Source organism: Candoia aspera, chromosome 17 (genome assembly GCF_035149785.1).
Source record: "Candoia aspera isolate rCanAsp1 chromosome 17, rCanAsp1.hap2, whole genome shotgun sequence".
Classification (NCBI taxonomy): Eukaryota; Metazoa; Chordata; class Lepidosauria; order Squamata; family Boidae; genus Candoia; species Candoia aspera.
Genome location: NC_086169.1, coordinates 4,173,428 through 4,187,500, shown reverse-complemented (window position 1 = coordinate 4,187,500; position 14,073 = coordinate 4,173,428). Strand labels below are relative to the sequence as shown.

Sequence of the window (14,073 nt, the reverse complement as noted above, 5' to 3'; positions counted from 1 at the left end):
TTAGTGATGGTTCACACTTATGACGGTGCTGAAAAAACGACTTACAACTGGTCCTCACACTTATGACCATCGCTGTGTCCCTGCAGTCACATGATCACAATTTGGGCGCTTGGCAGCTGGTTCGCATTTATGACCGTTGCAGTGTCCCGTGGTCACATGATTGCCATTTTTGACCTGCACAGCCAGCTTCTGGCAAGCAAAATCAGTGGGGAACCATATGATTTGCTTAACGCCATGGTTTACTTAATGCCTGTGGTGATTCACTTAATGCCCACCACAAAAATGGTTGTAAAATCAGGTTGGTTTCACTTAATGACTGCTTCTCTTAGCAACCAAAATCCCAGCTCAGTTGTGGTTGTTAAGCAAGGACTACCTGTAGTCTTGAGTATCTCTTCCTGCATCACCGGAGCAGATGGTCCTTCTGGTTTGCAGCTCTCCGCATCCCTCACTGGGATGAGGCTGATGGGTTTGAGAGTCCCGAGATTGCGATTTCAGATGGAGGGCAGGCAGGATGTTTGGACTCCAAACAATCGCAATAAAAAGAGCTGGGATTTTCTTCTTGACGCAGAGGACCAAGTTCACAGGACTCAGAGGCGGCAGTTGTATTTAAGCTTTGTTAGTTCCTTTCTCGTGGCTAGGGTGTCACGTGAACACAGACTATAGATGGCTCGGGTCATCGAGTCAAGTGAGATGTATGAAGTCGGCCCCCGAGAAGCTGATTGTCCTTTGCCTCAGTCCGTCCTCTTTCTCTTCTCATCTCTTTTGAAAAACACACAATCCTAAGCAATCGGTTAGGCAGCTTTTTAAACCAACTCAGAAGGCTTTGTACTGATAGCAAATCAGATTCTTTCCCACGGCTTTAAGGCTTTCCCCAGCTGTCTTCAACCTGGCGGGCCTTCCAGAGGAGTGGGCTTCAGTTCCCAGGATCCTTCAGGCAATAGTTCCCCTCTGCTGAGAATTCTGGGAGTTGAAGTCCACAAATCTGAAAGGCACTTGGTGATGTTAAAAACTGCAATTAGATCTCAGTTTTGGAAGTATGTGTGTTTGGGTGTGTGTGTAGCTGCACCCAGAAGGCTGCACTTTGCAATGCTTTATTCCACCGTTTTGTAACGTCACAAAGGATGACCCATCATCAGTATAACAGGAGCTAACGTATTATTCCTCCAGGACGTGAAGATCTGATTGGAGGGCAGATAATGACGGGGTCATCCGAAAGGAAGAAGATGCCTGGATGATTCCTGATATCTCTCTGTCCCCATTACACCATTAAAAAAAAACCCACAACAGAAAATCCTTTCGGTTTAATTTCTTCAGTGGCTTTTAATGTTATTGCTTTTAGGGAGCAGGGAGGGAAGGAGAAATGCAGAAATGCAAAATCAGATTTTGGCATCCAGGATCAACTTGCCTCCCCCCCAACAAAAAAAAGAAATAAGAAATAAAAGGCTCCCCCTTTGCTTTGATCTCCATTTCTGTTGCCAAAGATCACTGTGGCTAATCAGGGGCTTATGTGGTAATGTCATGTGTGAACCCGCTAATTCTAGCTTACTGAACTAAACACGGTTCAAACAAGGCTTGAGCTCCATGATGGTATAAGAACACAGAGATTGACAGCCTGTGGTCCTTGCCAAGGGGTCTGATTATATCCCACCTCTATCACTGATGGGGGCTCTAAGGGAAAGAGAAGAATTAGGATTAGGGTGGGAGGGAGGGAGGAAAGGAGAGATGCTTCCCCCCCCCCCAATTCTCTTCCCAAGGCTTCTGTCCACCCAATTCACACGCTGGTCACAAACTCCAGCATCTCTACAGGATCTGGACTCAGCTGCCTCATACGGGATCCCTCGCTGGATCCTTCCCGGCATTCCCTGTTTGGGTGCATCCCCAGATCTGGCTCCACCGTGACGGCATGGATGCCGTGTTCGCAGAACACCTCCTTGACTCTCCGGATCACCGGCTCGTAAGCGGCCGCATTGAGACAGCCCAGGTGGGCCGTGGCCACCAGGCCGCTGCGGCCGTCCAGCTGCCAGATGCGGAGTTCCCGCACGGCGGCCACCCCCTCTGTGGCACGGAGGCATTGCTCCAGACGCCACAGATCCAGCCCTTCCGGCATGGCCTGCAGGAGCACCAGGGCAGAGGTCCGCAGGGTGGGCCAGATCAAGCACAGGAGGGCCACTGTGATCATCATCGCGAGCCCGGGGTCCAAGTACAAGGTCCAACAAGCCATTGACAGTTGCTGCAGAACATCGGGTGTTTCCCAAGGCCGGCACGGGTGCCTGAAGCAGCGATCCAGACACGCTGCATGCCCCAGGCATGGATTCCACAGCAGGTGGATAGCGAGAGAATACAGGAAAACTGCCACAGGTCCCAAGCACGCCACCATCCATCCAAGATAAAGACTTTGCCACGGTCCTGTTGCTGATGCAGCATTTCTTTCCCTGCCTTCTGCCAGCCAGGGTTGCTTGTGGCTTGGAGATCCGCTGCCCAGAAGATCTGTTGAAGAGGAAGACCAAGGCCAGGCTGGGATAATTTTGTACAGCACAAAGATTATAAAAACCTGGACTTAGGCCCCCAGTCCTGGGTCTCAAAGTGACTTCTACTTGTTCCCACAACCAAGATGCAGGAGGCAGGACCACCTCTCTGGCTGGTTGACAGTATTTTTATTCAGAGGAGAACTTGGAACTTTCATTTCATGATCAAAATATAGCTGGCAGACAACCTTCATCTCTGCTGCTGGTTGTCCTTGTCCTCAATGATTATGGGTTTCATAGGTCTTCTTAAAAAATCAGGAGGAGCCCGGTGGCCCTTTTTCGGACTCACAAATCTTGTGAAAAGGCCAAAGCTTTCAAAGACCTAGCGTCCGCTTCGAAAGCAGGTGCCCTTTGGTAAGATTTGCGAGCGACAAGACGCTCCTCCTGATTTTCGGCTGCCATAAATGCTCCTGTTTGGCTGAAGAGGCCAGTAACTTTTCTGATGAGAAAAAAAAAAGGCTTGCCTCTTCCGCCCCCAAGAAAGGGAAATTAAACTTTTGGTCTTCCTGGGATTTTTCTTATGGGGATCCCAGCTTAGGACTTCTTGAATTAAGTTAGGGATCACCTTTTCACCTCTTCTACGCACATACACATACCCATGAGAACTTACCTTCCATTTCCCGTTTTCCCACTTGCACAAGCCTTCTTTTGCTACAGCAGGGCCTAATGTCCAGCTTAGGGGGGTGTTTCCGGGGCAAACTTTCTCTAGCCAGATGGATGGGGATAGCCAGGGCCCCGATCCCCATCAGAGCCAGCGGGTGCTCTGTGAGCCTTGGTTCTGCAATTCTGCGAAGGGCCTCGGCCAGCAGAGCCACGCACAGCGCGCTGAGGAACACCGCACCCACCAGGGTACCCGCGATTGGGGCCCGCGACCATCCAAAGGTGTTCTTCCAGCTGGGGTAACTGCCAGCGGCGAGCCTGGCATCCACCAAGCTCACCGCCAGGGCCAGCGTGCCTTCCAGGGTGTGCAAGGCACAAATCTGCAGCAGCAGAGAGGCCGTCACTCGGCTGGCCACCATCTCCACGAGGAAGAGACTAAGCCAGAGGTAGAGCTGAGCGACAGGCCAGTCTGGGGTGCCCACCAGCCACAGAGGCAGGAAGCTGAGTGAGATCCCGGATTTCTTTCTCGGATGTGCGGCCATCTGCAGCTTCTGCTCTTCGGCCAGCGAGTCACGGCTAGACCCTCTGCGCTGTCTTAAGCAGCACCAGGGTCTCAGCCTCGCTGTCCACCCATTGGGGTCTTCCTGGGTGCTGAACTGGTCTTTCCTGTCCCCTTCCTATCAACAGCCCACCTCGTGCCTGCGGGCCTCCTCTTAGTGCTGCGTGTCTCCCCTGCTCTTGATTCCCAAGAGGATTTGCTTGGCATTGGGAGAAAGCTTGGCATGGACCGTGAGTCCTTGCACGCAGCCCCTCGCCTTCCCCGGGTCTTGTAAACAGGCCATTCTCTTTCATTCCCCATCTTTCCCTTGGATCTGTGCCCGGCTTCCACCAGCTGCAGAGAGAGAGCCGGGCTTATAATTATGCATGGGAATCTCCCCTGCCCTGCTAGGAGGGGCAAGGAAGGGAATGGGCAGATTTGCCCATCAGGGGACAATGCCAGCCCTTGCCAAAAGACAGCCGGGGGTGTGCCAGGCCAGGGAGGATCTGGGCAAAGGGCCAGGCGGCTAAAGAGGAGAAAGCCTGGAGCAGCTGAATTGGAAGCATTGGCCTGGAATTCACCTTTTCACAATCAAAGGCCTGAATTGTCTATTTGAATGAGTCAGACTTGTACCCGAGCTGGACGGGAACAGCTGAGCCACCTCGAGCCGAGGACACAGGAAACCCTTTGGCTCTTTGCTCAGGCCTCGGGCACGTTGGGGTATTTGCCAGCCCCCAAGCCAACCAGGCTATGGTGGAGTTAGTAAAGTGCAATTAAGCCAATCAGGGTTAGTGTTATGCAAACACAGTTTAGGGCAGCCTTTCTCAACCTTTTGACCCTGGAGGAACCCTTGAAATATCTTCCAGACCTTGCTTGGGGATCCCCTGCCCATTCAGACTCAAACAGAGGCCAGAAGTTCCAAAATTATTACATGTGTTTCACGGGTAGGCCTGGATAGATGTGTTAACAGTGCTCTTAAACTAAAAATAAAAAATGAAACTGAACTCTTTCATGTGAAGTTGCCTGAATTTGAAATAATTTTTTAAATAAATCAGGACCTCCCAGGGAACCCCTAGGGACCTCTCCCGGAACCCTGGTTGAGAAACTCTGGTTTAGGGTGTTTTCAAGAAACTGCCATTCCGCCAACGATAGTTTGGGGTGTCGTGCAAATGCAGTCCAGAGTGTTTTCCATAAACTGCTGTTCAGCCAACCATAGTTCGGGGCATCCTGCAAATGGTCTAGGGCAGTATTTCTCCTCTTGGGCAACTTTAAGAGGTCTGGACTTCAACTCCCAGAACTCTCCAGCCAGCATAGCTGGCTGGGGAATTCTGGGAGTTGGAGTCCAGACCTCTTAAAGTTGCCGAGGTGGAGTGACACTTGCTCTAGGATGTTTTCAATAAACTGCCACTAAGCCAGCCCCAGTTTGGGGTGCCCGCCCTGCGCCCAGGAAGGAGAGCGGGGCAGCTCCGGAGAGGAGACGCCCGCCAGGCGAGGCGAAAGGCCGCGCAGGGGCAGCAGCGGCGACGGGAAGCCTCGCCCAGGCGGGGAAGGCGGGCAGGCGGGGAAACGGCCGCGGCCCCTTTAAGGCGAAGCTCCGGCCCGGCGAATTCCGCCCCTCCTCGGCCGCCGTCCGCTCTTCCGGCGGCCCGCCCGCCCACGTGACCCAAACAGCGGCCGCGAGACGGCCCCGCGCTTCCGGGGCCTCCCTGCCGCCGCTTCCCGCTCCTGCCCCGGAGCCGCCGCGCCGGAGCCGCCGGTGAGCGCTTCCCCCCGGGGAGGGCTCGCGTGGCCGGCGGGGAGCAGGGGGCTCCTGGGAGGCACGGCCGCCACCCGGACTGCAACGCCCATCATCCCCCGCCGCGGCGGGGGGATGACCCTGCCCGTAGTCCCCCGCCCAGCCCGGCTAATCTGGCGTTCCTCCACGTGGGTTGGGCGGCGGCTTCCCTCCCCCGGACCGGCGCGGCTCCCAAAAGTCGGGAGGGACTACAAAGCCCATCCCCCGCAACCCGCGCATCCCCTCCCGCCCGGTGGTGGCTTTCCATTGGGGCCCCTCCAACGCATCTCTTACCCCTCCGGGTGGGGCGGATCACGACACCCATCATCCCCTGCCGGCCCAGCCATTGCAGGCGCCCCATTCCGTATAGGGAGTGACCCTCCCGCCCCGTGGGAAGTTTTCCCCTCCCTCCCTCCCCTGTGCGTTTGGGCCCACAGATGGGCAGATTAAGAGAAAGGACTAAAACCCTTATTTTGCCTGCTAAAGATGGCAGTGATTAATATTTAGGCAGCACCACTGAGCCCCTGAGCAGAAAACCCACTAGCAGATTTTACACTATTAATCCAGCCTCTCGTTTGCTCCAGTGGCCAAGCAAACGATTTCACAGAAGCTGCTTCAAAATTTCTCACAACCATCAAGAACATCTCCTAACAATTGTCCGATTTTCCCTGTCAGAGGCAGAGAATATTTATTTTTATTTCATTTATTATTCAGACTTAATTACCGCCCATCTCCCCCAAAAGAGAACATAATAGTTTGGTTTCCTTCCATGAGCAAACAGGGATTTAAGCTTAGATTTCCCTCCTCAAAGGAAGGACTGGTTTACAGAGAGATCCACCCAACCCATCTGGCTTTTGGGGATCCTCAGGGCAAAGCTGAAAGAGCATTTTGCTGAGTGGTTTTTTTGCTGCTTTGCTGGGTGGCTGTTGAAAAGTGGCACCAGGAGTTGGGAATTCAAAACTTTTTCTAGGATTTAATCTTTGTCTTTCTCCTGATATAATCACCTCCAGGTGAGGGGCTTATATCTCACAGAGAAACATGCAACGAAAGGCTGCAGAATCTAAGAACAGGACAGGGGAGACTAATAAGGAAAACCGTACATTTTCCAACCCGAATCACAGCGAAACACTGAAGTGCAACACGAGCCATAAAATCCACAGGATGCCAAAGGGCTGGATGCCTCTTTTATTTTGCAGAATTTCCTGGCAGTGACGGTTGGAGCGCAGCCTCATGGAGAACACGGCGCTGGAAAGTTTAATTGAGATGGGTTTCCCGCAGAACCGAGCGTACGTCTCTGCCCCGGGAAAGCGTGAGAGGGCTCAAAAACAGCATGAGCTCTTCTGATTCCGTGTTATTTAAGCAAAAGGCTTATGAACGATGCGCATCTGTAACTTGGGACGGTTTCGGCGAGGGGTGCGGCTGGATTTGTGTGAAGGCTCTTCCTGGCTGTTGGGCAGCCGGACGTGGAGAAAACATGGGAAGATGAAACAGGATCGTGTGAACTTCCTTATTAAAAAAAAAAAAGGAACGTTTATTTCGGTCCTTGACCAATAAAATACGTTCTATAAAACAAGCAGACCTTGCAGCTTTGCGCAGTGGCAGTATCGTAGCCAATGAGGTTAATCCAAGGTGCAATTATTGCTAATTGAACTACCTCGTTCTTTTGTTTACACCCTCCTCTCCTACTCAGAGCAATGTATGCATGTGGGTTTGATGTGGCGTGCTGAATTTCATCCTTTGTCTTCCCCAGAGAGAAGGCCCTGGCTCTGACAGGAAACCAGGGCATCGAACAGGCGATGGATTGGTGGGTATGCTCCCTGTCTTCCCCCTTGCTTGCAGACTTCCTCCCTTCTCCCCTTTCTCCTTCTGAACGGCGCACCTCTCTTCAACCCAGGTTGGTGGAACACGAAAATGATCCCAACCTCGATGACCCCTACGTCCCCCCCCCGGGCCACGTTCTGGATGCCGAGGAGTCCCCCAAAGGAAGGACACCGGATGCGATACAAAGTGGATCAGGTCAGAACAAACTGGGGAGCCTCGGAGTGTGGTAACCAAGATGGGAGCCCGGGTCATCGTTACTGAGCCAGGTTCTTGTTATCTGCAGTGGGCCGAGGTGCCAATCAGTAATTGTGCCTTTAATTCGCTACTCGGGCAGAGGGACTGTTAACAGGTATCTAACTGTCTTCTGTCTTTAGATTTAAGCTCCAGCGATTGGCCTTCGTTCCTTCAGTTAGTTTGCTTCAGCCCAACACCTGAATGAAATGAAAAGGCATAGAGCAGCCTTCCTCAACCTTTTGACCCCGGAGGAACCCTTAAAATATTTTTCAGGCCTGCACATTCAGACTCAAATACAGGCCAGAAGTTGCAAAATTGTTATATTCGTTTCACGGGCTGTATAGATGCGTTCATGGTGTTCTTAAAGTAAAAACAAAGAATGAAACTTGCCTCTTTAATGTGAAGTTGCCCGAATTTGAAATAATTTTTTAATAAACCGTGATCTCCCAGGGAACCCTTAGTGGCCTCTTGGGAACCCGTGGGTGCCACAGAACCCTGACTGAGAAACTCTGGCACAGAGGGTTGCACGTCCTTTGAGCATGGATCAACACGCTCTCCAGCTCCCCGGCATTGATTATTTTTTTTCATTTGCCCGATCCCTTGAAGTCATAAACGAACTTTTTCTTCCTGTAGATAATCTGTCTGAAGAGGAGAAGCCGCGTCCCCTGACTGAAGAAGAAAAGCAGGAACAGACAAAAAGGTAAGGCCTGATGCAGGGGTGGACAATCCCTTTCTTTAAAAACAAAAGGAATGTTTTATCCCCATTAAATTCTCCAGCCAGAAAACTGAGATTTTGCACCATTAGCATCAATTAGGCAGACTCCTTTCTTTATGAACTTCTGTGAGCGAGGGGAACAGAGCGTGGCTGACGTTCTCTCCACTGTGCCGTCTCTCCGTATGACTCAGCTTTTTCAGCGGCACGCTCCGTGGAATTCTCCCCGTTTTCCGCCCCATCTTTGCCATCCTTGAGGGCTAGAAACTTGGCTTTTTCACACCCTAACTTTCAAGCACGGGGGATGCTGGGATCCTAGGCGAGACTGCGCGGGGCTTGCTGATGAGAGGCTTGTGGGATTTAGAAAGCGTTCACAGAGGCAGTGTGGCTGTTCCAGCTGAGGTGTGTTGAGTACATGTGTGTATAAATTCACATGAGGGTTTAAAGCAATTTAAGGGAGCCCCAAGAATCTCCCAGGCTTCTGGTTGGCATTGGAACGTCTTAACTTTAACAAGGCTAAAGTTGTTAGCCTTGGGCAGCCTTTCTCAACCTTCTGACCCTGGAGGAACCCTTGAAATATTTTTCAGGCCTCGGGGAACCCCTGCCTGTTCAGGCTCAAATGTAGGCCAGAAGTTACAAAATTATTCGTTTCAGGGGTAGGCCTGCCTATACGCATTGACAGTGTCCTTAAACTAAACATAAAGAATGAAACTGACCTCTCTAATGTGAAGTTGCCCAAATTTGAAATAATTTTTAAAATAAACCGTGATCTCCCAGGGGACCCCTAGGGACCTCTCGCGGAACCCGAGGGTGCCACGCAACCCCGGCCGAGCAACCTGGCCTTGGATAAGGTGTTTTTTAAAAACAAGACGCGTTCCACCTTCATTGTGTGCCTGGATTCTCCTTCGAGGTTCTAGAACTGGGTCCCCTGATCTGGCGCCTTGCAAATACGTTCCAATGCCACCAGCCCAGATCTCACGGCCAACTGATGCTGGCAACCGCTAGGTTAGCTCGGGGGAGCCACGCCGTGGCCCGTGTTCCGGGGCTGGGAGGGTGGCCGGGCCTTGCGAGCCCCCCCACCGGTTCCTTTTCCCCGCCAGGATGATGGAGCTGATTTCTCAGAAGCAGAAGGAACGGGAGGAGCGCGAAAAGCGGGGGAGCATCGAGCGCGAGAAACAGCGCCGGAAACAGGGCCAGGAGCTCTTGCTTATTCGCCAGAAGCTGCAGGAGGACGAGATGAAGAAGCTGGCGGAAGAGAGGCGGAGAGAGAAGCTGGAGGAGAAGCTGGCCAAGTGAGAGGCCCTGTGTGTGTGTGTGTGTGTGTGTGAGAGAGAGAGAGAGAGAGAGAGAGAGTGTGTTTCTGTGTGTAAACCAGAGGAATCCAAGTGCCGGGGTGGAAGGGGGAAGAGGCGTTTCTGGCTGGAAAGAAGCAGCAGGAGACCACACATGGTCTCACTCTAAACCAGGGTTTCTCAACCTTGGCGCCTTTAAGGTGGGTGGACTTCCACTCCCAGAATCCCCCAGCCAGCACGAAACTTAAAGAGGACTACCTGGAGATGCATAGCTGCTGTTGGTGGGAATTGTTGACGCAGGGAATGAGGACGGAACCGTTCCATCTGCTTTGTCTGCCGCACCGTTCGTCCCGCAGACCCCCCTGGGTTGTCCCAGCTCTTTCCAGGTCTCCCGCTTGCGTGCTTGTGGTGTTTCCTCCCCGGCAGCGAAGTGAGGGGGGGTCCAGGGGAGCTTTCGGGGACTGAACCGTGCCTGCTGTTCCTAAGCCGGCGCCCCCCCGCCCCCCCCGTTGACGCTGTTCCTTCTTTCAGGCAGCGGGTGCGAGAGAAGATTGAGCGCGACAAGGCGGAGAGGGCCAAGAAGGTGAGAGGCCGGCAGAGGGTGGAGAAGCGGGCAAGAGGCGGCTGGGGAGATCTGGGGGACAGACGGGGGTCTGCGGTAGTCATTGCCCAGTCCAAAACTTGCAGGAGGAGGGGCGCCTGGAGGGTCTGCCATGTGGAAGGGACAGTGGAGGAAACTGGTTTCTAAACTTTTAGACTAACATTGCTTTGGCATTTCCTTCCTCCTCCCTCCCTCCCTCCCTATCTTTCCTCTACCCTCCCTCCCTCCACCCATCCTGTATCTCTTTCCTCCATCCTTCCTCCCTCCCATCTTCCATCCATCCTCTTTCCTCTATCCCCCCTTCCTCCCTTCCTCTGTCCATCCATCCATCCTCTATCCTTTCCCTCCCTCCCTCCACCCATCCTCTATCTCTTTCCTCCATCCTTCCTCCCTCCCATCTTCCATCCATCCATCCTCTTTCCTCTACCCTCCCTTCCTCCCTTCCTCTACCCTCTCCCTCCCTCCCGTTGAGAAATACTTCTCCGGAAAGTAGGCTGCATTACAATCAGTTGCACGCAGCCTTGCACAGCTCGGTGGCTGACTTTTGCTGCTCTTCCTGGTGTTTTCACCCAGTTTGGTTGCAGTAGCGCCACCCAAGCGTCCGCCCTGCCCGAACAGATGGTTCCCACGCTAATCTCGTCGCCCAGCCAGGAGCCCCCCCTCAAGCGAGAATACGATCAGTGCAAGATACAGGTAAGGCGTTAGTAAGTTTGAGCGCGTGCAAAGGATCTTGCACTTAGCTCTTTCCGGGGTAGACTAATTCCTGTTTTGCTTGCTTCAACTCTTAAAGTTGCCAAAATTAAAACTGGCTTCTGTGAATGGGAATTCACACGTCTATCGTAATTGCCCTGTACCAACTAAATCACCCTTCTGGAATCTAGCTAATGATTATTCTAGCTACTTGGCTAAAACCTTCAAGCTAGATCAAAATGCCTCTGTTCTGAAATACGAAGTACGCTTTCCGGCTGGCGTGAGTCTTTATATATCTTCCAGTCTCCGATAAATTGCAATGTAGTGAGTTTAGGTCTGTGTTTTCGAAACTAATCTTGCAGCTAAAGTGACTTCAACATGCTTTTTCTTTCAGTCAGCCAGACACTAGCACTGTTTTAAAAAGTGCTTGCTTCTAACTTCTAAATACTTCTCATTTCTAAATTTCTGACTTCTGAAGGGTTCCAGATCCTTCTAATTTCACTGCTTAAGTCGATAACCGGTAGATTTTATAGCTGCTTACCGACTCTCCCTGATAGCTGTGTTTCTTCCAGATTTTTTTTTTTATCTGTTCAATCGTGTCAGATTCTCGGCGACCGCCTGGACAAGTCCCTGCAGTTTTCCTGGCAAGGTTTTTCAGAAGTGGGTTGCCATTGCCTCCTTCCTAGGGCTGAGAGAAAGAGACTGGCCCAAGGTCACCCAGCTGGCTTTGTGTCTAAGGCAGGACTAGAACTCACGGTCTCTTGGTTTCCAGCCTGATGCCAAACCGGCTCTTTTGAGAATTAATGGTCTGCTAATTAATTAATTCTGAGTTTCTCTGTAATTGAATCCCAGCAGCCTGCCAGTGGCATCAAGGTGGCTTAAAAGACCATGTTCAGTTACTACCGGTTCCTTAATTTAGTGTTACAGCTGGACAAACGGTAGTGCAATTCTGGCTTACCAAGCAGGCCAATTCAAACCTTGGGCTAGTTCGTTTTAAGAGCTAATTGGTCACCGTTGAAAGGACTGACCCCGAGGCTAGAGGACAATCCGTTGCAAATGCAGGAAGGGTTTGGGAATCCCTCCAGCGGCCCCAGATGGTTGTGTGTGTCTCTCTCTCTTTCTTTATAAGAACTTTATTCAGTTTCAATACACATAGTTGAACTACCATGTAACAAATATAGAGAAACGAGAAAAAACAGCTAATGAACGAAGAAGAGACTATAAAAGTGAAGAAACGACAGATGATTTCCAATTTCTCCAGTACAGAAATAGGTACATTTGAGATAAAATTGGCTTTGCCTGGGCAGGTGAGGCTGCTGGACGGGAGTTCCTTGACTCACACTTTCAAGGCCAAGGAGCAACTGGCAGCTGTGCGGCTTTACGTGGAACTGAACCGCAAAGACGGCGGCGAACATCCTTTTCACCTTCTGACGAGTTTTCCCCGGCGCGTCTTCACCGAGGAAGATATGGAAAAGCCTCTGCAGGAGCTGGGTGAGTTTGGGGTTTAAGCCAGCCTTCGGGAGGTTTGTGCCGATAGTCCAGGAGAAGCAGCTTGTTGGGAAAGAGTTGAATGGTGGAACGCGTCCAGCTTCTCTTGTGCCGTTAAGAGCGCAGAAGGCTTGAACTGTGGTTTTATGGAATAAAGAAACTAGGATTGCGCGCACAGACAAACCACATTACAGGTAGTCCTCGCTTAACAACCATTTGTTTAGTGATGGTTCGGACTTCCGACGGTGCTGAAAAAGATGACTTACGACAGGTCCTCACCCTTAGGTGTCCCCACAATCACGTGATCCTGATTTGGGCACTTGGCAACCGGTTCACATTTATGACCGTCGCAGCATCCTGCAGTCACGATTGCCATTTTTGACCTTCCTGGCTGGCTTCTGGCAAGCATAATCAATGGGGAATTGCGTGATTTGCTTAACAACCCCATGGTTCACTTAATGGCTGCGGTGATTTGCTTAACGACTGCCAGAAAAAGGTCATAAAATCAGGTTGGCTTCACTTAAAGAAGTGGCTGGCTGGGGAATTCTGGGAATTGAAGTCCACACAGTCAAGGTTGAGAAACACTAATCTAAGGGAAGTTTTAGTTTGTTCTGTATTTCATTTGTACATAATAAGGACCCAGTTGATCCATCTGCTCAGCTGTCACATGGTTTGGTTTTGGCTTAATCTGTCCCCAATCAGTTGTGGCTGATTTAACAAACCAAGGTTTAGTGTGATCTATCATCTTGAGACTCTCCACAAATGGAAGAGGGCAAATTGAATTTTTTTTCTGGCCTGAACCCTGCAAACTTCCACGCACGGGCAACTTAATCCTTTCCCCACAGAAAAGCAACACTTACTTTAGCCCAGGGTTTCTCAGCCAGGGTTCCACGAGGGGTACGTAGGGGTTCCCTGGGAGATCATGATTTGTTTAAAAAATTATTTCCAATTCAGGCAAGTTCACATCCAAGAGGCAAGTTTCAGTCTATATTTTCAGTTTAAGAACACCGTTAATGTATAGATAGAGGCATTCACAGGCCTACCCATGAAACGAATATAATAATTTTGTAACTTCTGGCCTACGTTTGAGCCTGAATGTGCAGGGGTTCCCTGAGGCCTGAGAAAACTTTCAAGGGTTCCTCCAATCTTTCAAGGGTCAGAAGGTTGAGAAAGGCTGATCTAGCCTCATTCCTCTGGAGCATTTCTCTTTTCCAGCAAGCTGTGAAAATGGAAGTGGGTAGGATTCGCTCTCCAGAGCCCCTCAGTTATCAGATGCTCCCCCTGGATTCTCCATTCTTTCCCCCATTAATCTTTTTTCCTACTTCTCTCCAGGGTTGGTCCCTTCAGCTGTGTTGATAGTGGCCAAGGGGAACAGCTGAGTGACTCTCCTGCTTAGGTACGTCGGTCGTGGCTCCCCCCCCCGCACGCCGGTTGTTGGAGGCTGACCTGGCCTTTAGTCACCGGGCGCCACCGTAGAGCGCCAGCCCCCCCCTCCCCAGAGACTTTGAAGAAGCAGCAGCCACCCTTAACCCAGGGGTACCGAAACAGACATAAGTGGGTAGAAGAGGCGGAGAGGAACCAGCATTTGCAACTGGACACCCCCAGATGCTGGCCCTGAATAAACCTCTTCACTCTGGCTTGCCATGTGTGATTTTCTTTATTGCCAGAGGAATGAGGGGACCAGGCCGGCCCTGCCTGCTAGCAGGCAATCCCTTTGAAAGTCACTCATACACACCCAGAGTTGTGGGTCCTCGACACCTGGCACTGTGAGGTAGACTGCCTCTGAATAATAATTATC

At 51.4% G+C, this 14,073-nt stretch overlaps 3 protein-coding genes and 1 pseudogene across 4 annotated transcripts in view; 2 read left to right on the top strand and 2 right to left on the bottom strand.

Annotated features, from left to right (window-relative positions):
- TTC9C (tetratricopeptide repeat domain 9C) overlaps nucleotides 1–14,073 on the bottom strand; it is a 395,268-nt gene that overhangs the window by 94,476 nt on the left and 286,719 nt on the right. The gene's annotated exons all lie outside the window — the stretch shown is intronic.
- Nucleotides 1,772–4,286, bottom strand: LOC134506801 (proton-coupled zinc antiporter SLC30A1-like). The gene is made up of 2 exons (XM_063317155.1): nucleotides 3,136–4,286; nucleotides 1,772–2,487 (listed from the first exon to the last, which is right to left on the bottom strand). The coding sequence occupies exons 1-2, from the start codon at nucleotides 3,665–3,667 to the stop codon at nucleotides 1,772–1,774; spliced, it is 1,248 nt and encodes a 415-aa protein (XP_063173225.1). The 5' UTR covers nucleotides 3,668–4,286.
- On the top strand, nucleotides 5,324–13,912 carry UBXN1 (UBX domain protein 1). 2 transcript variants are annotated; one of them, XM_063316816.1, is made up of 10 exons: nucleotides 5,324–5,419; nucleotides 6,634–6,723; nucleotides 7,188–7,241; nucleotides 7,332–7,453; nucleotides 8,126–8,192; nucleotides 9,305–9,496; nucleotides 10,028–10,079; nucleotides 10,671–10,790; nucleotides 12,095–12,278; nucleotides 13,608–13,912. In XM_063316816.1, exons 2-10 carry the CDS (start codon nucleotides 6,668–6,670, stop codon nucleotides 13,652–13,654), a joined length of 894 nt encoding a protein of 297 aa, XP_063172886.1. In that variant the 5' UTR covers nucleotides 5,324–5,419; nucleotides 6,634–6,667; the 3' UTR covers nucleotides 13,655–13,912. The 2 variants fall into 2 exon arrangements, with proteins under 2 accessions (XP_063172886.1, XP_063172885.1); XM_063316815.1 differs by lacking the exon at nucleotides 5,324–5,419 and having other exon boundaries at nucleotides 6,324–6,723.
- On the top strand, nucleotides 7,022–7,091 carry LOC134506914 (U4 spliceosomal RNA; annotated as a pseudogene).